We start from the raw sequence: 25802 nt of genomic DNA on the forward strand, positions 1-25802 counted from the left end.
TGCCCTACGCGTTCACATAAGCTGTGGCCGCGGCTCATAATGCATGCAACCCCCCGAACAGTTCTCCGGGCTCTTCCCCGCATCCCTTTGTAGAGTTATTCCCGGTACCATTCATAACATCCTCAAAGCAAGGCAGAAAGTTCGCCGACAATGGGTCTGTATAATTGGTAAGGTTGAAGTTTCTCCGTGGAAGGAGCTGAGGTGGCTTTTTGAAACTCCAAGAAGCCATTTCAGTCAAATACCATCTGGCTACGTCGCCGACAATTTTGGTGCAGATATAGGTAGGTCCGGGCCTTGCTGCAACCCGTTCAGCTTTATAAGAGCCAATAATCTTTCCCATTACAAGGTCACGAAAAAGCCTTCAAGTGTTGTTGTTAGCAGTGAGGTGCCGCCAGAACTCTGATCCTTGGGAAAATAGGCCCATTGCAGGTGAACCTTACTCCCGGTGCAACGGATACCTGCATATTCCGGCGAAGCGACGTCTAAGAAAGAGATCGTCCTGAGTCCTGTGCTACTTGATATGCTACACAAAGGCGGTTGTCAGTGTGACGGAAGCCAGCTTGATGGGCTAATGTAACACTAGCAAAGATTCTAATGACCTATTGAGTCTCCCTAGATATGTTGGAAATAAAAGTGCATGTCTCGAAATAAAATCTCGGTTCCGAGTGTGACGCGGAGTATTGCAATTGTTCAGCGATGCTGGTTTCCAGACCTGAAACCCGAATATATAGCATATGGAAGCCGAGCATAAAGGACTGGGAGTCCATGAATCAGTTTGACAGCGGTAGATTTGCGCCTGTTCAAGTAGAGCAATAGCGGCCATGGATATCGAGTTTGGCAAAGTGAAGATATATGAATTTATGAACTGATGAAAGATCCTAATGACGGGAAACCGAGCGTGGGGCCCTTGAGCTAACTGACAAATCAACAAAATTCTAAGCCCCAAGAGAGGCAGAACGTTAGTTAATCTACTCTTAAGCCGTGATAAGAAACTTATACATCTTGATGGTGGCGAACTTGTGAATGAATAAAGGGATGAATCATCCCTAGAAAGAATCACTGTGTTACAAGTGACAAGTGATTATGACTTATGACACTTTGACGCTAAGGTATTCACCTCGCTTACCTACTCTGTAGAACCTCAGGCAGGAGGAGAAGAGAAGAGAAGATCAGAACACGTGACCGTCGCGCTTGTTCGAAGCATCCAAGTATCGCAACCTCATGTGAAGAAGGAAAAGCAACAGCAAGCAGCACAACGACACGCAACCTGCTCCGTGAGATCTTGGTCGCATTATCCCTCGCACCAACTGCCCGCACTCTTTTGAATACAAGGTACCTTCCTCCCCAATCCTCTCCAAATCCCGCCCCCAATCCGCTCACGCTACCCCCCGATTCTTGCGCAACCAGCTCACTTATCTAGCTGATTCCCAACGCTTGATCTTGCTCTGGCAGAGCCTATCTCCTCTTCAGATCATCTACCAGCTTCTGAAGCTCGTCTGTAACCCCGCGACGGCCAATTGTACCTAGAATCAACAGCGTTACCTCCCAATACAGCTACCCTACAGCTGGCTCCGATAGTCTCGCGATCAAAGCGTGTAAGAGCCTCTGGCATTCACGCATTTCGATTTACACCCGCGGTGGCACAATCTAAGTCGATGCCGGTACAGCATACCTATGTGCCAACGAAGAAAACGGATACGAGCCCCCCTCTCCAACCCTCCCACCTAAATCTTGAACTCTTAGATGGCAGATGGTTACAGATATCCGCCGCAGAGCGCTGGGAACTACTATTACCAACAACCTACACACGCACACCATCCGCGCCATATCCTTCGCAACGGCACCCCTCCCAACAACAGGTCCATATTCCCCACCGAGACGCCGTCGCCCTCTCGATCCCCTGACTCACACTCGCCCGCGCAAAATCTATACGGCATGTTTGGCCAAGGGAACCAGCATGGGCAGCATGGCAATCGCGTCAATGGGGGAGGCCGCGGACAGATGTCGATGATGTATAATTTTCAACACCAACATCAGCAACAGCACCACACTCAACACCAGGGAAATAACCTCCCAGACCATGGCACACACTCAACTAATGGATCGGCACTCGGGCATCACACGAACTTCTCGTCCGGGGTATTATCAAATTCTACACCCAGCTTCACACCGAACAGTCTTCAAAATGGTCATACCGGCGTTACACGTGGTGGCCAAGCACTGCAAATCACAGAACATTGGTCAGAGCAACTGAAGCTTCACAAAGAGTCCTCGGATGCGAATTTACAAATGGTGGACCACCAAGCTCCTAATCACTTTGCGAGGCAGAAAGCTGGGGAAAACCGAGGATTGACTTCAGCTTCGAATGTCGATACAGCTGCCGTAGAGGAAGAAAACGACGAAGATCGAGGGCGACCGTACCGTCAAGAAACAGTAAAACGGCAAGATTGGCATAACATGGATTTGAGTGGGCAAGGGCTCCGAGTACTTGCGAGCCCACTTTTCAATTACGGGTTTTTGAACGAGCTTTACATTGCCTCCAACAAGATCACACACCTACCTCCGGAAATTGGGCAGTTGCGGCATTTGAGGCATCTTGATGCTTCGTATAATCAACTGACCGAGTTGCCTCGGGAGTTGGGAATGTGTGTCTATCTCAAGAAACTTCTGTTATTCAACAACTCCATCCGAGTACTGCCAAATGAAATAGGGTCACTCTACCAATTGGATATGTTAGGAATTGAGGGAAATCCACTTGATGCGGGACAGAGGGCAGAGATCATGGAAAATGGTACAAAGGCGCTTATGCAGACCCTCCGAGAAGAGGCACCAAGTAGGAATTTTCAGTCCATTTGCAGTTCTCGACTAACCTATCATAGTACCTCTGCCTGCCCCCGACCGAATCACCATTCCTCTTCAAGACGTGTCCTCGAACCCCGACAAATTCAAAATAGCCACCTATAACATTCTATGCGATAAAGCTTGCACGACACAGCTTTACGGCTACACCCCATCAAACGCTCTGCTCTGGGAATACCGAAGAGACATGATCCTGAGAGAACTCCGGGCGCAAGATGCTGATTTTCTCTGCTTACAAGAGGTAGACTCGGAGACAATGACCGAGTTTCTCAGCCCGAAGCTCGCATATGATGGTTACAAAGGTGTATACTGGCCCAAAGCTCGAGCGAAAACCATGCACGAGAAAGATGCGAAATATGTGGATGGATCCGCAACGTTTTACAAATCTGACAAGTACATATTACTTGAGAAGCAAGTCGTCGAAATGTCCAATATCGCTATCAATCGACCGGACATGAAAAACCAGCACGATATCTTCAATCGAGTCATGCCGAGAGATAACATTGGCGTAGTAACGTTCTTTGAAAACAGGATGACTGGTTCGAGGTTGATTGTCGCCAACACCCATCTTCATTGGGATCCTGTATACGCAGATGTCAAGTTAATCCAAACGGCCATTCTCATTGAAACCATCAATAAGATGTCCGAACGATTTACGAAAAAGCCCGCCTGCGTGGACAAAAGCACCAAGTTTGGTCTAGCAGACGAGAATGCCCCGGCAGAGACTGAGCCCGCCCAAGAGCCAGCTCCATCTATGGAGTACTCGAGCAATACTCAGGTGCCTTTCGTATTTTGTGGTGATTTCAACTCAACCTCGGATTCCAGTGTGTATGATTTATTGGCGAAGGGTACCATCAAACCTTCCCACAAGGAACTGAGTGACTTCCAGTACGGCAATTTCTCCAAGAATGGTATCGACCACCCATTCTCACTGCGTTCTGCCTACAGTGCTCTCGACAAGACTCCCGATCAACTGGCATTCACAAACTGCACGCCTGGGTTCAACGACGTCATTGATCACATCTGGTACTCAACGAACACACTCGAACTGGCATCTGTACTTGGAGGGGTGGATTCAGAGTACATGAAAACAGTGCCTGGATTCCCCAATCATCACTTCCCGAGTGATCATCTCCTGCTCGTTGCAGAATTCGGGGTGAAGGGAAGGAAAGAGAAGAAGACACACCCCGAGCCGGATTTCGGCTCTTCCAGCCGGCGGAGGGATTAGACTTCTCATTATGGAATCCAGTTCACTGTCTGTGTTTTCATCTCGAGGGTTGGTCTGGTCTTCATTGTGGGATTTTCTTCTCTGCTCACGTATCATCGGCTGGCGGGAATTGGTGTTTTAGGTTGACCAGAGGAAGGGGCTTTGCATGGATGGGTTTTAATAGGAAAGACCTAAATGCAAATAAGAAGCTTTGTTTTTGTGTTCCTGTGCGTGTCTAAGGATAAATGCGTTTTGAACTTATCCTTGTCGCGGTGTTCTGATAGGGCGTTGAATGAGATTTTCTTTTGACCTGGTTGGCTGGTTGGAGGTTTGGTTTCCTGCCTGTATGAAATGTTTCATTCCGGGCACAATTTATGTTCCGTCGTCAGATAGAATGGATTGTTGACTCGTTGTTTTTCGGTTCCTTTGACTGAGACTATAACTGTAACTGAAGCTGAGACCGTGTAGGGTTTGTATGCCTGCTTCCGATCAATTGCTCTTTCTCGTAGTTGCTACTATGCACGCAGCCTCACCTTGCTAAGGATCCTTGACATATCTAGCAAACATTCCTCTTGAATGTGTATTACATTCCACGTGATGATGCAATTCTCCACGTCGCTAGCGCGGCTCTGTCTATTTTACCTCACCGCTTTCCCGTCTTTTTCAAAGTTCTATTTAATGAAATGTCTCCAGGTTGGACAAATGCCAAATTTTGCCCAAGCGACAAGCTTCTTTGAAAGTGGAAATTCCAGAGAAACAGCGCTACTGAGAAATACTTGTCTGATCCGGAAACGCAATGGCAACCTCAAATTCTGATGAGGTAGAACTGACGGCCACTAGTCTACGAGAAGAAGGCAATGCTTTCTACAACTCTGGAAAGCTTCTTGAAGGTAAATTAGAACCTACTAGCGGTTGACCAGCCAGTTAAATACATCCAGCTTGTGATAAATACCTGAAAGCTGAAACGCTCGCACCCCATGATTCTCTACCCCCTCGCAACCTCTCCGCTGCACTATATGAGCTAGGTAAATACAAAGAATGTATCGCAATTGCACACAGGGCCATGACCCTTCTACAAGCAGAAGGAGCGGAGGATATGTAGCAGCAAGTGCAGAAGCTCGAGAACCGGGTTGCCAAGGCCAAAGTACACGTTGATACAGCGACCGACGAGGAAGGGATTACTTGAGGAAATACCCAGATACAAACCTTCCACGTTTACTGCTACTGAGTATTTTTCTGTCGGTCACGATCTTGCCACTTCACTATTCGATCCAGTGACTATCAGCACCTACAGGCCTTATTTGAAGAGCATTTCGTTCTTCTTTGGTGGTGCTGGGGATGCTCGAAATGTTCTGCAGACACTCATCGATATTGCGGATCAGGAGAGGAAGAAGAAAGTCCCTGAGAGGACTTACCACGTGACGGTCAACGACATTGCCAAGTCGGCGATATCCAGGAACATCATTATTTGGATGCTGCTTGAATATCTGTCAGAAATAGACCCAGGTTCTGATAAAGCTGAAATGGTGCTGAACACCGTTTTCTTCATTTATATCTCCACGGTGATGCCTCCCTACGCATTCGACCAAATGACCAACACAGTTGATCGAGCTTTAGGTCTCTTGAGTTAAGGCCAACAACCTGTGAGCTGGCTGTATCTTCACGGAAGAGATATGCCGAAGTACATCGAAGCCTTAACAGACTGGCAGGGCAAAGCAAAGGATATTTTTACCAGTGCCGAGATGGTTGAAAGAGTTTCTATGAAAATGGGGCTTTCCAATATCAAGGCCGACGGACCATTCCAGAAGGAGAAGCAGATGTATATCTCCGCCGCTGTTCTGTACCCATCAGAGAAGGTTCTCAGACAGCAGGATCCGAAAATGCTAGAACTGATAAAGAAGCATTCGACCAAGTCGGAAGCGGACGTGGGCATATTTACCAAACATCTTCGAGATAATTGGCACCCCAACACTACTCTGATCGACGTACAATACTATAATAATTTACTTACCAATAATCAAGAACGGGACTTTGATGTTTGGTTTGATCCATTTCAGTCATTGGTTCATTTCCCTGCTGATAATATGGTAACGAAACCTTCGAACCCCACCCGATTGTTCGATCACATGTCATCTTTCTTCCAAGAAATCGCAAATTCCATCAGATTTCTCGATGATAGGCTGCAAGTCGAGGCAATACTTGGTGACTATGTGGACGTCGCGGAAAAGGTTCAGATGGGTCTTTACAGCAGTGTTACAGATCATGATAGTGCTGGAGGAATGAGACCCAAGGAATTTCATACTCTCACTATGACAGGGTTCATCTAAGCAATGTTCCGTAAGCTAAGATGTCCTGTCAATTGGCTATGGTTAACAACTCCCAGGGATTATATGGGTGGGCATTTGACAACTTTCCTATATGCGCTTCCACTATGCAGAAGATGTCCTTCCGTCTTCGTGAAAGCAAACTGTTTGCGAAACTCCAGTTCCTTCCTTACAGTATTAGACTACCTCTCCGAGTACCAACTCATAACCGACGACAAAATGCTTCTCCAATTAGCCCAAACTATCATCATGATCCGAGAGAATAAGGAGTTTCTATGGCCTATGGCAGACTACACCTACTACACCTGGTCCGGTCCAGGTCCTCACCTGTACCCTGATTTGCTTCCTCGTAAAGCTTTCACAAAATGGTTCTATGGCTTATTCTTCCGCTGGGCATTGCCATTCAACCAAAAACCCCACATATTCCACGAGATAATCCTCTCACCTCTTAACCTAACGATCCTCTTCCGTCTAATTCTAGATCCGTCCTGGGGCGATGAAGTTGATGGGTCTGTGAAAGGAGGAGCGTGGGAGACGATGAGGGAAAGTGGGTTGCGGGTTTGGAGTACGCTGAAGTGGGATGTGGAGAAGAAGGAGGCGAGTGCTTGGATGGATGAGCGGTTTGTAGAGGGTGTTGGGGGCAAACACTGGGCTTGTGGATTGTATAGGACGGATGTTTGGATGCCTGTCTTTGAGAAGCCGGTTGTTGTAGAGGGGTGGGTGAAAAGGGGTGAGCTGTGGGGTCAGTGATGAGGGGTTCTCCCGAACGTAGTGATAAGACCATGGTCTTATACGCTAGCATGTACCGTACAAGTTGAGACAGTAGCCCTGGGCTTCTAAGCTTCCTGGCGTACATTTGATCGGCTATGGAGGGCGCGTATAGCCAAAGCGGGGCTGATAACTTTTTCAAGTGGCCCTAACTATAGACACATTATTTTTACTTCCCTTACTCTGCTTTTGACTTTAGCTTGAGTATTGTCTTATTATAGTATTCTAGATACTTTTTGAACTATACTAAAGTGTAATTATTAGTATACTTGTAGCCTTAATAAGGCCCTACTTAAGGCTAAATAAGATAAACCACGGGCTTATAAATACTAGTGTTGAGCATCTGATTGGTTTAGGGAGGGGGAGGGGGTATCAAGGGGAGGGGCTGCTTTTCAGAGGGGGAACTATATCCTAACTTATACGATATTAGACATTTTATATAGAGTGCACTCTTTTCCTTCTTTTAAGTCGTTTATTCGCAGAATACGGCATACTTGTATAGTCAGCTCTAGCTGAAAATTCTAGATGCCTCGGATTGTGGGCTATAATTCTTTTCGTAGTCACATATGTGCGAAGTGCCTATTCGCGTCGCGTTCCTGGAGGCAAGCGAGGCGAGCTCAGATGAGCTTGGACTCAGCTCGCTCTTGGCAAAAAGGGGCCTTCCCGAGCCTCCCTAGCTTACCGAGTAGCGCGAGAGCCGCCGGATGTGGCGGCATTAGGCGGCTGCTGCAGCTGCAGCATCGTGTTGTGTTGCAGTGCTACGGATTCCTAGGAATAGGTAGACATCTATTCGGGAAAAATTACTACATGTAGGAATTATCTCTCGAGTGTCCGCGGTAAACTGCTCACTGCTCTGTTACTTTACTTCTCATCGCGGGATTAGATATGGTGCTCTAAAAATAATCTTTTCCTGACCACACAGCCACTTCCTTTTCTACAGACAGATAAAGGCTCTTCCTAAATATCTTAAGCTTCGGACTAATATACTCGTAGAGGCTATTTATCTTTTCAATTTTGCTAGAAACGACTTTGGGTATAGAAAAGTCTGATCGCCCAAGATTATCGTTGCACGTGATAGACGTCGTTGCATTTATTTAGGAGTAAAAGGAGGTTAATTTATTAGAACTTCATCATTGTTATATTTGATGATTCTTTCTTAGATAGGATAACGATGGCGATGGCAATAGCGATAGCGATAGCTATCGCTTAAAAAGTGTGTAGTGGGCCGAGTATCCTAGCAAGCCGCGGAGAAGTCTTTTATGGATGTATCTGTCCGAGAGACGGGGTCGAACTAACAACCAACGCGACCACCAAGACCCTAAATTACGGACCTACAACTGTAGTGAAGTGATCACCTTGTGATACCTATACACACCATACTTTATCTTCGGCTGACAGCACGCTATAGGTACTGACAGAGAAAAGGCCGAGTGTGACATGAGGCTAGGCTAGGGAACGACTGACATATAAAAGATGCGGAATAGCAATGGCTTGACTGATGAAGGTGTAGGTGGAAGGAACACCTGAGATATGCAAACTGCTGTATATTCAGACCCAAATAGTATCTTTCTTCTAGGGTTCTTTCAATGTAAACCCAACTCGCATTAAATTGCCTATCTCAGAGTAAGTTGAGATGCCGGATCCCGAGTAACCCGAGTTGTGAATGTCTGAAGTCGCTCCAGAATGTGGTTCATATCTTGGTGGGATGCCAGGAACTCCATTCACAGGGTGTTTGCCATGCATCTGTCCGACTTTCTATAAACAGATAGAGTTTGTTATTTTCTCCATACTACCATGCACCTCTCTCTTACCCACATCTTGATCCTGACATAGTGCAATCCATAGCGTTGTCGCTGGTAGATTGTTCAAGTCATTACTAGTCGTTGCTAATGTCTTCGAATTCTATGCTGACAGCCAATCTCGCCATCCTTTAACTCTGATTTCGCCGTACATTCATTCCTTCAAGGTCGTTGCCTCTATAGGCAAATATAAAACACTCTCCAGGACCAGGAGCTAAATGAGGTTGTTGACCATTTGATCTCTTTTCGCCATTTCGCTTCTACTTGTATCATCTCAATCCATCATTTTTAGGGACTCACTGTCACTCACATTTCATTCTCTTCACTCATACAGTACCATACATAGGAATATGGCTAGTTATAATCCTCAGCGATGGCTTTCCCAGCCGTTGGGAGCAGCGTATTCGGCAGCGTTGCTGCTGATATTGATTCAAGTCGGCATGGGAATCATATCAAATACTACCGGGCCTGAGCCGAAGGGCAAGATCTCCCCATTCTCAACATCCTCATTCACCACTCTCGCGGAATTTTCCAAGCTGCTTCTCTCAACGGTGTTCTTCTATTTTGAATGCAAAAGCCGGGACCAGATCGCTCGGGATCTTGTTAATCTGTCACTGGCACCTCTGCCACCAAGCGAGAGGAGTTGTTTTCCAGAGCCGAAGCAAGTTTTGGTCGAGAGGATGCGAATGAAAGTAAATGGCAATCATCCATCAAGGCATCCAGAAGTGTATGAGGATGCAAATGGGTCGCATTCAGAGCTGCAGATATTCTGGGGGTATTGTAAAAACGATATCAACCAAGGCACGCGATATGCTTTTATACAGTTAGCTTTCTTATACGCCCTTATTAACAACATTGTAAGTTGCAATTGGATCATGAGTTGTACTTCTACATGACGATATACTAACTCTGGATATTGAAAGACTCCTGCAGCCCTTGAACTTGCCGACCAGCGAACTGTCCAATATATTCAGTCTAGCATAACATTCATGACGGCTATATTGGTAGTATGTGGACTTAAAAGCAACATGACGAAACTCCAATGGATTGCTATCCTCTTTCAGGTAGGTAGTCTTGCTTCCCACCAAGGCTTTTGCTAACAGTCTATAGATGCTTGGGTCGAGCATTGCACAATACAAACCGAACACACGCATCTCATATTCCGTTTCTACAGGCTGCATTCTTCTATTTCAGGTTTTCTTGAGCGCACTGTCCGGAGTGTACCACCAGGCTCTTTTGAAGAGAGACAATGCCTCACTTCACGCCGATAATATGATTCTACATGCATTAGGCACAGTTATCAACTTGATATTTCACTTGACCATGAGAATGTTCAAAGCTGACGAGCCAGCATTCTTCTCTGGTTATGGAAAGCATCTTGCGATAGTCGTCATGAGTAACGCCTTCATTACTCTTGCTATTACTGCTGTTTACAAATGTATGTTTATGCATCCCCCTTCAAACTCGATATGTTACTCACATGATTAGATGCCGATGCTATCATTAAATGTTTTGCGACGGCTATCTCAACCGGTATTCTGCTGTACCTGGTACCATTAATGTCGGGAACAGAGTTAGATTGGGTCGTTCTGCCGAGTATATTTACCGTGATTTTTGCTTCATTGCTTTACGAGGCAGCTGCAGTATCAGACGACCCAAGCTCTCCCTCCCCAGTCCTCGAAAAATCAAAACTACCTATACTCTCGAAGACTGCAAACTTCCCAAAGGTACAATCCTTATGCCCTTAAACCGTAAATCACCCTTCATTCTAACTTTTCTTTTTCTTAGCTTCATCAGAAGAAACTTTTCACCATAACTATCGTTGCATTCATCATCACAAACTCGGCACTTCCCAAGCAGCCCGAATCCAAAGTCCAAATTGTGAAAATGGAACCTAGCAAATCCCCAATGACTACATCTCCCTTCAAGAATACTCTCTCTATGATCCGCTGGAATAGCAACAACGAGAACCGTTCCGAGATGTCTCTCCTCTTAAAATACGAACCTTTCTTCCATACCATGCATTTCAGCCTACCTGGGGACCCGGAACTTGTACACCAGCTAGACGACCATCAGGATCATCACAACTTGACCCATGACTACTGGCAAAACGAGGAGACCTCATATATGCAAACCGCCAAGACCATGCAGCTAGTTTTGGACCACAAAGCAACGTCCGAGATCGAGGGTCTTCTTCGGTTTCCCCACGATGCTTGGATCGACCCGCTAGCATACACCAGAGCAAACATAAATAACATATGGCTTCCCAAAGCCGGGAACCCAAGAAATCCATCACAGGGACAGAGTCTTCACTGTATGACCAGTACAGAAAAACACAGCAAGTCAAATTGGTTATCATCCTGGGGTTCTGGATCTAGATCTGGATCTGGTATCCCGAAAGGACTAGCGGCTGTCACTCAGTTGATCAGTAGCGGGAGCGGAAGCGCGCATGGCTATATTGTCGATGCGCAGGAATGGTGCACAGCGCCAACGGACATCTACTACATCCCGCGGCGCTTCTTTGCGGACTACATATTCCTCGCGTCCATCTTCGGGCGCTTCTCCGTGCCGCACGACATAGCTGTTCCAACAATAGTGCATATAATCGACCGGACGCGACGAGCGCACCCAAACCTAGGGCTTGTGGAGAGTGATGGGGAGGGGTGGGGCATGTGTTATGACGGGGTGGTGGATAGACATGCGGTGCTGTGGAATAGATGTGGGTATGGATTGGATGCCCTGGACGCGACGCTTATCGATGCTCATTATGAGCGTTTGGATGGTGAGGCGAGTTTGCTGGGCCGCGAGTCTGAGGAGCAGGCTAGTAATCAGCTGGTCCATTCTCCAGCTGCTGGCAAGCCCCCCTTTGCTGATCCGGATCTGCGAGGAGATGATGCGGTTATTGTGATTAAACTAAATCCGTCAGATGAGGAAATGGATATACGAGCGTCACAGCGAGAGAAGGACGAGGGGAAAGCGCTACCTGGTGGAGCTCAATGGATGTCGCATTCACCTGCAGTAAGTGATGGCAGTCTGTAGAGATTTCAGATCGTTAAATTTGGATGTAGATAAATAAACTCATGGCAGCATTAAGAAAAGGGTTTGATTATAGGGGCTATACGGAGATATCTGGCGTTTTATGTTAGGTGCACTTGGAATGTAATGGAAGTTCGGAACTTCAACGACCCAGGTACTATAGGTACTTGCATTTGAATTTTAACAAAATCTGAATTTAAGTTCAAAGACCATAAAACCTGCTTACTTTCTTAAGAATAGACTTTGGGACTTAATAGCTGATGCATATAGTGCTATCCTACCTAAGAGAAGCGACAGGTTCATGCGAGGCGCTAACAAGAGTCTTATTCATCTGGGAAGAAAAGACTGGGCGGAATTGATAGCTCGATTTGACATTGGAACATACATGAGTTAGTCTTTTCCAACGTCTATGACATTCTTTGATTGCGCAAGTCTTGTGACTTTTGCAAAGCTTCAATCACTTCTGCCGTCGACGCCGTGCCGCCGAATATTCGTAGGGTGTGTAGAGCGGCTAAATGGTCTGGCTTATTGCATGTCCCAGTCGCATCACTTATGGTAGTAACGGCGAAGTTCATCTGATAGGCATCTCTTGCCGTCGACTCGACACATACATCCGTCCCCACTCCTGTCAAAATCAAATGATTGACTCCGCGCTCCTTTAGGGTACTTTCTAGCGACGTCTGAAAGAAACCAGAATTTCTCGTTTTGTCGACAACTTTTTCGTTGGGCTCAGGCGTAAGTTCGTCTAGGATATCGGCATCCCAAGACCCTCGTACCAGACCTTGTAGTTCTTCAACACGATCCCGTGCGTCGCGGCCGCGTCTATCAGAGTAGTCGGCGTTGTATCCTGTCCTCAGGAAGAAGACCGGGATATTAGCAGCGCGGAACGCGGAGCGCAGCTCGTTGATGTGCGGAATAATCGCTGTTGGTTCGCTTTGCATGCCCATCTTTGCGAAGCTACCTTGTTTGTGGCAGAAGCCGTTTTGCATGTCGACCACCACAAGCGCTGGAGCGGAATCGAGTTGGACCATCTTAGTGAACGGCTGCTTTGTGTCTATTGTAATTTTCGGTGTTAAAGGCTCTTACGAGAGGAAGTTGAGACTTGGGGTTAAACTTAATGTAGAGAACACGAGAAGAGTTGAATGAAGATAAAACTGATGAGAGGCAAGAATCCTATAATTCTATGGTGTGAACCGGTAGAAAACTTTCAATTCGAAAGCTCATTAGGGACATACTCCGTAAATGTTGCTGCATATATAATACACGACACGGTACGCGGCGTGCCCAGCGTGACTCATAATACTTATTCCCATGCATTAGTCGTACTAGTATGATAAGCAAGGGGATGCGTATTGGCTAGGCATGGAATCAGTGCTGCAGCGGCCAAAGTTGACGGTCCGGCGCCATTTCGCCCTAGCCCTGATTAGGACATAGCCCGAGTTCGTAGTCCCTATTATTGCGTCGAGCTTCCTCCTAGATAATTATCCTCCACAAAGTCATAGTAAGTAATATTCATCTATTCCTAAATTTATAAAATCTAATTACACATAGTGTTTGATCCTAAATTGGTCTTCCAAACCTTATATAGAGATGTACTTCTCCAGGTGAGTGGAACTAGAGTAATGGCATTTAAAGAATCTCCAGATATGGTCCTCTTTAGCGGATTTGCAAACAGGATTGAAAGCCGGCTGCAAGAACTTTTTAATCAGTTAACCCACAGCGGGGAAACTTCAGCAGATATCCATAGAAGTACTCTTCGCCGTTACACAGGCCGCTGGCATAGTATCCATAGCAGTAGCACCTGTTATTCTTGCTTACGACGCAGACCATAGTATAGCCTAGAATGTGGACATATTAACTGCGAAAACTGTGTTGTAGTATTTGGAGACCGCTGGAAAGACGACCCTTGGATCTTCAAAATACCAAAGGGTAATCATCCTGTGAGGTTATAATATGAAGTTATAATAGGATATCAAAAGAGCGAACGAGGCATATTGATTTTATATGATATATACCATATATCAATATTGGTTTGCTAAGGGGTCAACAATCAATGTTCGCAGCTTTTTTGCTTGTCACGGGAAAATAGAATAACCTCAATTTTAGTACTTATAGGTGTAGCAAATATAGAGACCTCTAAAGTGTGTTGCTAAGTCTCAGAGGTTGAGTTTTAATGCCGCGTATAGTGCCTATATATAGGTGCGGAGTGGAGTTCGCTTTCGCATTATTATCCCGAGCCGCATATAATGGAGGGTGTGGATGCAGATATAGATATCATGTAAGTCGAGCGTTTCCATATCATTGAAGTACCAAATGGGATTGGAACTAACCGCATAGTTGTGATTAGGCATGCATTGATTTCTAAATGAAGAAATATACACATACTTATACTTGAGCGGGGGACAACCTTAGATATGTCACAGCGAATATGCATAGGTGGGTTTAGTAACACGTGCATCAGGAGCGTCAATTGCTAGTGCATGTAACGAATTGGTATGCGAAGGATCAAGGTATATATAGTACCGGTACGCACTTATGATGCCCCACTTGCCCTTTCCCCTTTATTTGTCGCTTAAGGATCGAGCCACAAGTACTTAGATGGCAGCGCTAGCAGATCGGGCCGTTCTAAGTCACAGACTCAACGAAATACGTTAAATATGCAGCAGTATAATTATTACGATTCAAACGCCTCGGGTATACAAGTTCGGCTTAATGCAAGAGCTCGAGTCCGTTTAGGAACCTTGAAAGTGAGGAGGAACGTTAGGCACTGAACTCATCGTCCAGTTTTAGAAATAGTAGCGACCTAGGAGAGAAGTCAGAGGCTGAGTCGCTGAGATGTGACTAGTTTTAGGGTACAGTTGAGAGACCAAAATCGATGATGGCTCGGGTGACGTAGATAGATGTCAAGACGGACATGGCTTGAGTCACTTGACAGATTTTAAGAATTACTGATGGTGCGGCTAATTGATATTCCTGGCACAAAGTTTTTGAGATATGATGTGAAGAGATCTGGGGATTTGCTATAATTAATGGGAAATGGGTGATTGTACACTCAAGCAAAACTAGACTGGTTCAGTGACTAGGAAGAGTGATGAGGCCTGATCTCGACCAAAAATAAGCCCGACTTCGGTCGTCTATTCTCGTAATTCCAAATTTCTAGTATGTAGCAGGCATCTGTCCCAATCTGCCTCCATCAGGTACAATGACATTTCCACTCAAATATGCGCCTCCTTTACTAATCAAAAAGAGCGCAACGCCCGCAATGTCCTCCTCAGTCCCACTCCTTTCCAACGGCACAAATTCGGTCTTAACACCGCCCTCTTTCCTCGGATCGCCATTAGCAAACACTGGGTTGCCTTCGGTCATTTCACTAGGGAACAAGCCCGGAGCAATAGCATTCACACGGATCTTGTACGGCGTGAGCTGTGTGGCTAAGAGCTTGACCAGATGAGTGGCGCCTGCTTTGGAAGCCGAGTACGAGAAACCGGCCGCGACTTGGCGAGAGAAACCGGCGATGGAAGAAGTTACTATGATGTTTGATTTTTGTTCCACGTTTCCGTTTTTGTTGCCCTCGTCTAGAAGTTCTAAGAAAGCAAGACTGGTGTAGAATACGCCGGAGATGTTGACATTCATGGCTTGGGTGAAGTCTTCAATAGGAGGAGCCCAATGTGCGTCTTTGAGCTCTTTGAGGGTTGGCTTGCGGTCTTTGGGGAGGTTGAGTTGGGAGCTCTGGACTCCAAGAACGCCACTGTTTGCGAACAGAACATTGATGAAGCCTTGTTCTTTTTGAATGTGCTCGGCAAGTGATGCGAGCGAGTCTTTGGAAGTCACGTCGCCTTGAAGAGGGATGATGGTTCCGTTCACGCTTTGCTTTGCCGCTTTTTCGAGGGGTTCTTTGCGACGACCAATGATGTAGACTGCTTTTGCTCCGTTTGCATCCAGAGCATTGGCAACATAGAGGCCCAGTCCGCTTCCACCTCCAGTGATAACGGCAACAATGCCCTTAACTCCGAAGAGGTTATTGATGTCAAAGTTGGGGGTAGACATTTCGGGTCGTTGTTTGGCTGGTGAGATTGCTGTCGACTTCCAGAGGTAGCGCTGGCTGTAACGGAGGTATACAAGAGAGAGAGAGAGAGAGATGTTGTTTTTAATGTATGTGAAATGATTTGGGGACGATTTCGAGTTGCAGTTCTCCAAACATGCATGCATGCATGCGATGGTGCAATTATTACATCACATCGTCCCGGGACGAGCCGTTCCCAAGCTAATTGGCCGGATCTCTAGCTTGTCTTTGTTTGTTGACTAGGTAGGTACCTTATGATAGATAGAGAAAGTGGTGTTCGTCTTGAACGATCTGAATATTGCATCGAGAATTTCTGCATCATGTGCTACTTGTCCTTGGTTGATGATCGAAATTGTGCTCAATAATTTGTCAGATATACCCAAGGTTCCCAGGCTCCAAGTCATGCCCCCCTTGCAAGGCATTCGATAAGTTTGGATGGTACTTGTTCCAGCACGGGAGAGACCGTAACGATTTTGAGTTATCCCTTGGCTTGGCTTCCACGGGAAGCTTCCTTACCTAAGAAAATAATTCTCCTTGGTTTTCCTCCATGGTTAAACTGATCGTCATCAAATGCTTTGGACGCAAAAAGCCTACACCACACGAACAGCTTTTAAAACCAAATTATGGTTTTCATCAGTCGCACGTTTCAGGCCCGTATTCACGTCTATATGAAAGTCGGAAAGATGCTTCTCCAGAGCATCAGCAGCAGTCATCCGTTCAGCCGGCTCCATTTTAAGCATTCCCTTGCACACATCAATAAGAGCTTGTCCAGATGGCCCTTCGTAATTATCAAGCCAGTAGCACAACATCAGATAATTCTCGCCTGCGATCCTCTCATTAGTTCGTCTCTTCAAACCTACAAGTTCGGCTCCGACCAGGGCACACGCCCAATAATCAACACTCTTGTCATGCCATTGATTTTCACACTGTTCGGGAGCAAGGTATGGGACCGTTCCTGGTCTATCATACAAAGTTCGTGGAACGGTGGTTGCACAACCAAAGTCAATAATTTGAGCATCCGGTGGATCATAGGATTTGACCATGAGATTTCCAGGTTTGATATCTCGATGTGAAATACCAAGACTGTGAAGGAAAGCGACACCGTCTAGGACTTGAGTAAAAAGGCGTGTTCGGGTCTCAATGGAGGCTTTGGATTTGATCAATGCTGAGAAATTGCTCGTTGACAAAGGGCTGTACAAGATGTGCAAGTCAATTGCGTCTGCTTGGCCAGGACTCCAATTTTCGTCCAGAATTTTTGCATATCGTAACTTTTCTGCCTTGTCCACTATTTTCTTGTGGTAGAATTCAAATGGGATCCCAAGTCTTTTCTGTACATATGTCAGCGTGGTGCGAGTAGTGTGGAGGCAAAACGAACATGCGGATGACTTTGAAGATATTTCGCAATGAATATCTCACGATCAACAGAGAATTTATTGCGCGGCGTTCTCCACAACTCCTTTGCTGCTGCAGGCTGTCCTGTCTGCATGTGAGAAACAACAGAAACACGCCCATAACTTCCGCTTGCAATGGGATTTCTGACGACCCAGTTTCCAATCGTGACTTCATTTCCGGAAGGAGTGGGCAACAGCAACGGCGTATTTTCGCGCAAAACACTGAGATAGAAGGCGGAAAGTTCTACTTGGAACTGTTCCTCGAGCGCCGGTGTCCGCTCTTCAAACTTCAAACTAAAATTGCACTCGCCAAGGGAAATGGAGTTTCGATACGGGATCAATCTTTGAGTTCGTTTGAGGACTTCTCCATTCAAGATTACGGGTACCGTACGAAGGTTGTCTGCAAAGAGGAAAAATCCTCCACCGCCTTTCACCCAGCAGAATCGAGCATGCACTCCGGCCATTCCTTCGCCGTCGTGAATTCGGATGTCTACTGACAGATTTGGTCGGTTCAATCTGCCTTTTCCGATCCTCCAGCCAAGGGCGGGGAATTCTGGTAGAAGGCCGAGAGAAAATATGAAGTAGTCTTCCCGATCCAGCAGGTCGATGTCTTTACGTTCATCGACGTGTACGAATTGTTTGTGGTGGAGATATGCCGGGTGGTCGCGAGAGCTTTGAGCCAGCCTCTGAAACGCATCTCGAGCATACTTATTTTGAGGCACGAGCCGGGCAAAAGTTCCTTCTACTTCCAACTGTTTCGCCACGGAGATTTCAGCTGTGGGATCGCTGTCTTTGGCGTTCTCGTCATTGTTTAATGGAAGCTTTTCCAATCCTCTCTCTTTTAAAACGCGTGTAGAAGGCTCGGTAGATACCCATGATCCATCACCCATGTAGATTATATGTAAGAATGTTATTGAAGGCGAAGCATGTAATGAGTGGAGAATAGGTAAATTACATAAAAAGGATAATTTCATATAGAAGTATAGAAGTTGTGGAGTTTTGTGAAGATAATATTACTGTATTGCCGCCTAATAATTGTGAGTGATGCCAAACCAAGCGCAAAGGGACGCTAAGCCACAAACAGTCTAACCCCTTCAAGCCCAGTCACAAAGCAACATCACTTCATCGCCTCAACAGCGCTATTTCGATCACTTTCAACGCACCCAGACAGCAGATACCAAGCACCAGACATTCTCTTTCGAAACCTCTGTCGAAAGGCTGGCTGTTGTTATCATGGATACAGGTGATCATATCAGCGCCCTCGGTGTTGTAAATCTTTACGACCACATTGACCTCGGCTGGGTCGAACAACGACTGAATGAACAGGCTGGTGTTCGAAGAAGCAGACTGGCAGCGTACTTCGACGGCTACATGGAGTTTACGGAACAGCCACCGGCCCTCTCTCGGACTCCTTCCCCTGAACCGCAAGATCAGTCTCATCGTGTGCGAACCGTGTTGGATTCCTCTCAGAGAAGATCCAGAGGCAAAGAAGGAGCAGCACGATTACCTCGTAGACGTGGGACGTTTGAATCTGACTCGGATGCTACCGATATACAGCAGCCCAGGAAGCGTCGTCAGTTCTCGCGCCCCTATTTCCATGATATTTTGCTAATGTAATTTTCAGGTCAAGTCACCCCAGTTCCCCGACGCAAAGTCAACGTAATCCGACCTTTGCAGCAGAGGAAAAGGCCAACGAAGTCGAATACGGCACCCGGAGCGATACCTAGCGCACATAGGATGGAGACGAGGTCGAAAAGTCGTCGAACAAGGCGGACGGGGTATTCAGGAGTATCAAAAGCCAGGTCGCCACGACGCAAAGTCACTTGAAGTTGTCTCTTGTGGAACTAGGAATACATTCAAAATGTGACTATTGGTCGCAAACGTGCTGCTTGGATTAAACGAGAGCCACTTTGGGCAGACTTGAACGTCGACGACAGCCTAAACGCCGCAACCCAGGAGAGGTTGCTCGGGTCCAAGAGCGCAGAGCTTGCGAGCTCCCGCCTTGTGGTTCGACCGCCGGATGGATGCAAGGCGACGGGGGGTGGTCCGATGGCTATTGAAGGGCGGTTGATGGATCAATCCCCCAGCTTCAGTATATGGGCTGCGAGGGAGGAGTTGGTCGTAATGGCAAGCTCTGGGCAAGAAGAAAGGAGAATACTTGGTGGCAATTCAGCTGTATAAATATTTTTTTGCTTATGACAATGTGATCAGGTGTTAAGATGCTCTTGTAAGTGCAGAGTCACAATAGGGTTTTCAGCCAGGGAAGTTGTTTGAGAGCTTGGCAATTAATCAGTACAGTCTACAAGCGTCCTTTTAGATCAAAGAATCGCATGTCCAAGCACACCTATTTCACGTGCATTACGTGGGTGAGGCGCACAATGTATTCGCCCAAGGTGGTAAAGAGTGGTAGGCATTTGCTATTGGTGATGACATGTGATTCGTGTAACCACTCCTCCCACCGCAGCCTTTTCCAAGCGAGGCGTATTCTCCGTTTGCTTAGCCTTGTCTTGCCTTGTTGTTGTCTTTAATTGACCTCCCCACAAGCTCAACCACTTTGATATTGTCGTTCTCGAATATACGGACCATTTCATTGAGACTCCCCCCATAGCGGCTCCTCAAAAGGAGATTCTGGGCATGTAGTTTGCTTCCTCTGACTTTTCGGCTCTTTCCATTTAATACATTACACTTTTTCTCTTTCTATTTTTTTGTCGACACTGTGGTTCTACGACCAGCGTTCGTAGTCTTTCAAAGAGATTACTTATTTGTCCTATGCTCAAGCCCAAAGTCTCACGTCTTCATAGTTGTCTACACTATCCACCAGGTCCGACCTACAGCCCACCATGGAGCGGTACATAGTCAATATCGCCCCACTAGGGGCTGATGCCTTTCAACTCTTGGGTACCCATGTCTTCAATTGCGGCAGTATCTGACCTCACGGACGAGATCAAGAAGCGTGTCACGCGCCTTGGTGTTTGGCCTGATATTACTGGCCTCTGCCTTCATCTTGGCGAACCTGATGGCCTTATGATCGATGCAGTAGACACTCTTTCAGACGTAATCCTTGACCCAAAGGTCGAGGCAGTTACTGTCACGGCTAGCATGAAGAAGCCATACCCTCGTATTACTTACTCAAGGGTACGTTTACTTCCCCGCAATCCCAATAGAGGATGATTGCCGATTCGAGATAGGAGATTCAAATTTGCTCAAAACACTGGAAGGGTTGTAAGTGTTTTATCCGCTTGTGGTTTCATCTACTAAATCTGCAATAGACTCCTGAGCTTGTCACTAATGACAATTTCCCGAAGCGTCGAGGAGAAAACGAGCACATCAACGATCCACTCGTTCCATTAGCTTCACAAACTCGAGGTGACATGGACGGCTCAAGCCGTGCTCCTAAATCAGTTACCGCACACTCGGACTCAAATTTACGTCCAGCAAGAATCCGTGCCGAGGTGAGGATCTCTCAACTTTCGGGTTATGGCGGAAGCTAATCTTACTAGATCCAAAATGTTGTTGCCAACACGCATCCTCACTACGATGTCTATATGTCTAGTTCGGATATGTCGTTCTGGAAGGTTATGGTTCAGGGGGGCAAGTTCTCCATTTTCCTCGGCCTTTGCTAAATGTTCCATTACCAGCGAGACAATAATAGTTACTAACGCATATAAAAGCCCCCCGGTAGTACATACTCTACAGACACATTCGTCTTGTATCTCCATATGGAAGATGGGTACCCCGCGTCGCCGCCAAAGGCTCGCTTCATCACCCCAATCCACCACCCAAACGTCAACACGCATGGCAAGATCTGTCATAGCATTCTCGATCGTAAATGTCTCCCCACGCATTTGGTCGTCACAACTAATGCGTAGTTTCTAGGTAACTGGACCTCCAATACCTCAAACCTGCAGTTGATCAACAAGATGTTTTCGCTATTGCTAGTTCAGTGACCCGATCAATGCTGTTGTAACCCTCAATTTCCACCGGGACGAGGTCTCCTTCAGAGACGAGGTCAAGGAGCATATCAGAAAACATACGACAAATAGCAGAAAGCGGCACTAATTTGTAGTGTGCCAGCCACATGGGACATTAAAAGTCAACCATAGTGAATTCGGCTTCTATCTCTTTAGTAAAAGGGTTAAACATGTCGTAGCGAACCCTTGCAGGTGTAAAAGGTGGGGTTTTATGGATTCTAGTCCGTAAATACTTAAAAATGTCTATTTTACATAGAAAAGCGTACCTAGCAACTAATCAGCAACGAATGATTTGCGTGTAGGGGTTTGGTTTAAGGTGTCCATCCCCTTTTACAGTATAAGGAGCATTCGCCTTTTGTGGAGAAGGCCGTAAAACACTATACGAGTTAAGCGATGAATAGGGAGACTGAATATACGGAGTACGGCAAGGGCCTCTAGCTTCTAAGCCTTCGAGAGCAGTGTGGGCTGGTGGGGTGACATATCCCGTATTCCAGGCTTCTAGGCGCTATGGTCATAGTGCATAAACTTTGAATTTCCGAGATACGGTACTAAGGCCACGCTTATTTATACCCCATGTCTATACTACGGTCTTGCCACTCGAATAAATTGATAGACCAAGTCTTCTATCCCAACGATCCTATATGTTATGATTACCTTATCACCTAGAAGCCATCTCCTCAAGTCTTCCTTTCTTTTCTGTCAAGTCCACAAGTTTGTTAGGGGAAATTGGAAATAGAATCTTAGTGATTCTTACCTTAGTAAATAGGGGTTTAAGCTTTCAACTTCATGAAAAGCAGAACGGGCTAAATCCAGCTCTTTCTTACCGTTAGGGGCTAAAAGTTTATGTCGTTTTTCAGGTTTCTGTAGCCTGAACGCACCTGAAAACAGAAACAGAAGGTGGATAGAATAAAGCCGCTTTTCCCCTAAATCTCGGGAGCATCTCCGTTGCGGCTTAGAACCCCAAGGTACCGTACTAGCCGCTGTGTAGAAAGTTATGTGTGATTGGGTTGTCGGCGATTGCAGGAATAGGAAAGAGCTTTAGATTAGAGATTTGGTGTGTAGTAGATTCTCAGGGCCTCTTATCCGGAAAGTGACGTATGCCTAGCCTTGTAATAGACACCGCAATACGAGGATGAGCGTTCTTTAATATTTTGTATATTGGTGTATGCTGCGTCTTGGAATATCAAGGTTTGTATCCGGTTCTCGACAGGTCAAGGGGGGAGGGGCGAGGGGGTTATAGCGATGGGACGATCAGAGGCGCCCAGGGGGGGATGCAAGATAACTCTACTCGTATATTCTATCTATGGTGGAACAATAAAGTTTGAGGCCACCGATTGGCTGAACACATAGAACAACAACTGGGAAGCGCTAGGGGTTCTTCTCGATCGATAAGCAAGTAGATCTGCTCCTGGAAGTCCTACTAGGGGTAGGGGCCCCTAGCAGCTACAACATCTCGGCAATATAAGCCTTTCTATCGGCAGCACAAGCCTTTCGACGGCTTGTGTGAAAGCTTGTATAGTGGGGGAAGGGTGGCTGCACGTCGAGATCAAGCCACGCAAGCGCCAAGATATCGTTAAGATTCCACCGAGAACTGTTTCAAAAGTCAACCACAATTGTTTACTATTCGTGGCCTTTCTTTTACAGATACTCGTAGTCTTATTTCACACGCTCTAGCCGGGTGATCCAACGGGCTCACTTCAACCAGGTATGGACTCCGGAGATGGGATGATGCCGTGCATGTGGAGCCGGCGCATATACCCGAAGACGCCTCACTCCATACCGAACTCCACTGACTGATCTGATGTCGCCTGTCCCGGCAGTCATTATTCAATCAGGGCAACGATCTCCAAGATTCCAGAAGGTCGCGAGATTGGCCCTTTGGAGCAATAATCAGCAGCGACCCCGCAGTTTATCTGTGAGTGAACATACCCATGCATAGAAGATAGCAAGTGACCTATAGCAGGGACGCACGCAACCATTATAAAAGCTACCCCTATCTATATTGCCTTCAATACGTCGGATCCTTCCACTATAAGGAAGGTGAATGGAATTTAAGTGAGTCTTCTGGAACGCCCGGCATAGTTGAGAGACTGAAGCCCCTCGTGATCTTTGGTTTATCTGCTCGACGACTGCTGAACGGTTCACGCTCCTGATCTTAATGCAGGAGGTATCACTAGGGTGGAAAAAACCCCTCTCGTTATAAAATGCCAAGGACTTAAAGTATTCACCATGTACATCAACGTGGTTTTCCGCAGGGTGCAAGTGCAAATCCCAGCAGTTTCGAAGTACCTCCCCTTAATGTCGGGATGAAATAGGAAGGTCTCTATCACACGTTCACCAAGAGCATATTGCCCCTCCAAGGCTGGATCTGTGTATAAGTAGGACAGGAGATCCAGCCTTCTTTCTCTTTTCTTTGGTTTCATCTCAACCTCTTCTTAGATCCATCAAGACCTGCTCTACCTTCACTTCGTTCTTTAGTCCGCCCCTCTTCAAAAGCCAACATGAAATTCGCAGCAGTAGTTAGCACTCTCCTCCTTGCGGGTAGCGCCTTGGCCGCCCCAAACACAGCCAAGCGACAAGAGGCCCACCGAAGGCGGGCTGAGGGCAAATCGAGCAAGCCAGTCCAGTATGTTAAAAATGAAGATGGCAGCATCAAGACCGGTATGAACAGCAACGACACTTTTGTGTCTTACTCCACGAACTGGGCCGGTGCTGTTCTCATTGGAACCGGCTACACGTCCGTGACTGGAACGTTCACCGTCCCAACTCCATCGACCGCTGGCTCTGGCGCTTCATGGGTTGGCATCGACGGCGACACTTGCGGCACTGCCATTCTGCAGACCGGCATTGACTGGACCAAGTCCGGCTCGTCTGTTACTTACGACGTTTGGTATGAGTGGTACCCCGACTACTCGTACGATTTCTCGGGCATCAGTATCTCTGCTGGAGACACCGTCAAGGCCACCGTCACGGCAACCAGCAAGACTGGCGGAACCGCTGTTGTCGAGAACGTGACCACCGGCAAGACCGTCACACACACTTTCAGTGGCGAGAGCAGCGAGGGTGACCTTTGCGAGTACAATGCTGAGTGGATCGTTGAGGCGTATGAGGAGAATGGATCCCAGGTCTCGCTGGCCAACTTCGGAACCGAGACTTTCAGCAGTGCTTCGGCTGTAAAGAGTGGAACGTCGGTTGGACCCAGTGGTGCTACTATCATCGATATGCAGACTAGCAGTGGCACCACCGTTGTTACGTGCACTGACACTAGCTCAAGTGTCAAATGCGTGTACGTTTAAGTGGAGGCGTAATGATTGCTTGGTGGAGCTCAAGTGAAGGGTTGTAGAATGGTTGGAAGAGACGAGTATATAGTTTTGAGGTTGGATTATCTGCAATGGAAGTAAGCCTGGGATGGTCTTGTATTTAGTCGCTCTGAAAATGAAAGTTTGAGTATCCTTACCTACGCTTTATTATGGTGGACCCTTTCATGTCTGACTTTTTGGAAGCAAGGTCTTGGCCATGGATACCCATGTGTATCATTGTAGATAGTTTCTGTAAACTGCTTGGGGTTGTCAGAACCAATCCTTATATCCATAATAAAAGTTCCAGCATCCTTCTCAATTTTATTTCGATGCTCCAAACAAAGGGGCCCCTGGTCGGGTAGTTGGGGTTCTACGATCTTTCTGACCACGTAAGCTGTCATTTTTTAAACACAGAAAGAATAACTATTGTCAATGAAAATAAGAGCTTGACCGCCTCACGCACTCCGCCTGCAACATGGATGCAAAGTAAGAATTTTCCGCGTGGCCACCTTTTGAAAGACCCAACCGCTTCCATCTCTTTTGGAGGTCAAAATAAGCTTTTTACAACACGTACACTTCTCGGAAGAATGGGGCCAATCTGGATCTGCAACTCGTGGCATGATCCTTGATGATGTGATGATGCGGCTCTATGACGATCCAAGCCCTAACGAAGAGCGCGAGTTCGTGAAGCACAACATGACAAGTATGGCTCTGTGTGTGTCAAGTCGCTATATCAATACTAAAATCCATGTATGAGCCCTGTATTGAAACGCTACTTGGCTTTCGAGTTGTGTTTTTCGAAACTGCTGAACCTTGGTTGGTTTTCACGTTCCGAAAGGGATAGCCTCGAAGGAAGTCTAGAAACATCGTATCCTGCTTTTGAGGAGAGCTGATGCGTATCGGGGGATGCGAAGATCGATAGATACATCAATTCCCTTCCCTGGTGCCGGATTTACACATCATAACCCAGAGTGCATTACTCCATACTCGACGCTCGTTGCACCTAGGCGGGTAAGTACCGTCCTACGAAGAACAAAATCATGAATAGACTAGAAAGGGTTTTGCACGATGAGAACAAATAAAGC

The 25802-nt window shown here is 46.6% G+C and overlaps 6 protein-coding genes across 6 annotated transcripts; 4 read left to right on the plus strand and 2 right to left on the minus strand.

Annotated features, from left to right (window-relative positions):
- Positions 1 to 1743: 1743 nt before the first annotated feature.
- On the plus strand, positions 1744 to 4087 carry ccr4 (Glucose-repressible alcohol dehydrogenase transcriptional effector; the record flags this gene model as incomplete). Its single annotated transcript, XM_031150952.1, has 2 exons — positions 1744 to 2833; positions 2880 to 4087. 2 exons carry the CDS (start codon positions 1744 to 1746, stop codon positions 4085 to 4087), a joined length of 2298 nt encoding a protein of 765 aa, XP_031005144.1.
- Positions 4088 to 5739: 1652 nt separating this feature from the next.
- LHYA1_G006012 (uncharacterized protein) lies at positions 5740 to 7140 on the plus strand (the record flags this gene model as incomplete). The annotated part of the gene is made up of 2 exons (XM_031150953.1): positions 5740 to 6383; positions 6450 to 7140. The coding sequence occupies 2 exons, from the start codon at positions 5740 to 5742 to the stop codon at positions 7138 to 7140; spliced, it is 1335 nt and encodes a 444-aa protein (XP_031005147.1).
- Positions 7141 to 12400: 5260 nt separating this feature from the next.
- On the minus strand, positions 12401 to 13247 carry rutB_3 (Peroxyureidoacrylate/ureidoacrylate amidohydrolase; the record flags this gene model as incomplete). The annotated part of the gene is made up of 2 exons (XM_031150954.1): positions 12401 to 13047; positions 13229 to 13247. 2 exons carry the CDS (start codon positions 13245 to 13247, stop codon positions 12401 to 12403), a joined length of 666 nt encoding a protein of 221 aa, XP_031005146.1.
- Positions 13248 to 15149: 1902 nt separating this feature from the next.
- On the minus strand, positions 15150 to 18337 carry SAT3_0 (Short-chain dehydrogenase/reductase; the record flags this gene model as incomplete). The annotated part of the gene is made up of 3 exons (XM_031150955.1): positions 15150 to 16095; positions 16651 to 17384; positions 17432 to 18337. 3 exons carry the CDS (start codon positions 18335 to 18337, stop codon positions 15150 to 15152), a joined length of 2586 nt encoding a protein of 861 aa, XP_031005141.1.
- Positions 18338 to 18680: 343 nt separating this feature from the next.
- LHYA1_G006015 (uncharacterized protein) lies at positions 18681 to 19628 on the plus strand (the record flags this gene model as incomplete). The annotated part of the gene is made up of 3 exons (XM_031150956.1): positions 18681 to 19020; positions 19072 to 19265; positions 19296 to 19628. The coding sequence occupies 3 exons, from the start codon at positions 18681 to 18683 to the stop codon at positions 19626 to 19628; spliced, it is 867 nt and encodes a 288-aa protein (XP_031005140.1).
- Positions 19629 to 23919: 4291 nt separating this feature from the next.
- On the plus strand, positions 23920 to 24714 carry PRTA_3 (Aspergillopepsin-2; the record flags this gene model as incomplete). The annotated part of the gene is made up of 1 exon (XM_031150957.1): positions 23920 to 24714. The coding sequence occupies one exon, from the start codon at positions 23920 to 23922 to the stop codon at positions 24712 to 24714; it is 795 nt and encodes a 264-aa protein (XP_031005143.1).
- Positions 24715 to 25802: the final 1088 nt, after the last annotated feature.

This window comes from Lachnellula hyalina, assembly GCF_007821495.1.
Source record: "Lachnellula hyalina strain CBS 185.66 chromosome Unknown contig00071, whole genome shotgun sequence".
NCBI lineage: Eukaryota > Fungi > Ascomycota > Leotiomycetes > Helotiales > Lachnaceae > Lachnellula > Lachnellula hyalina.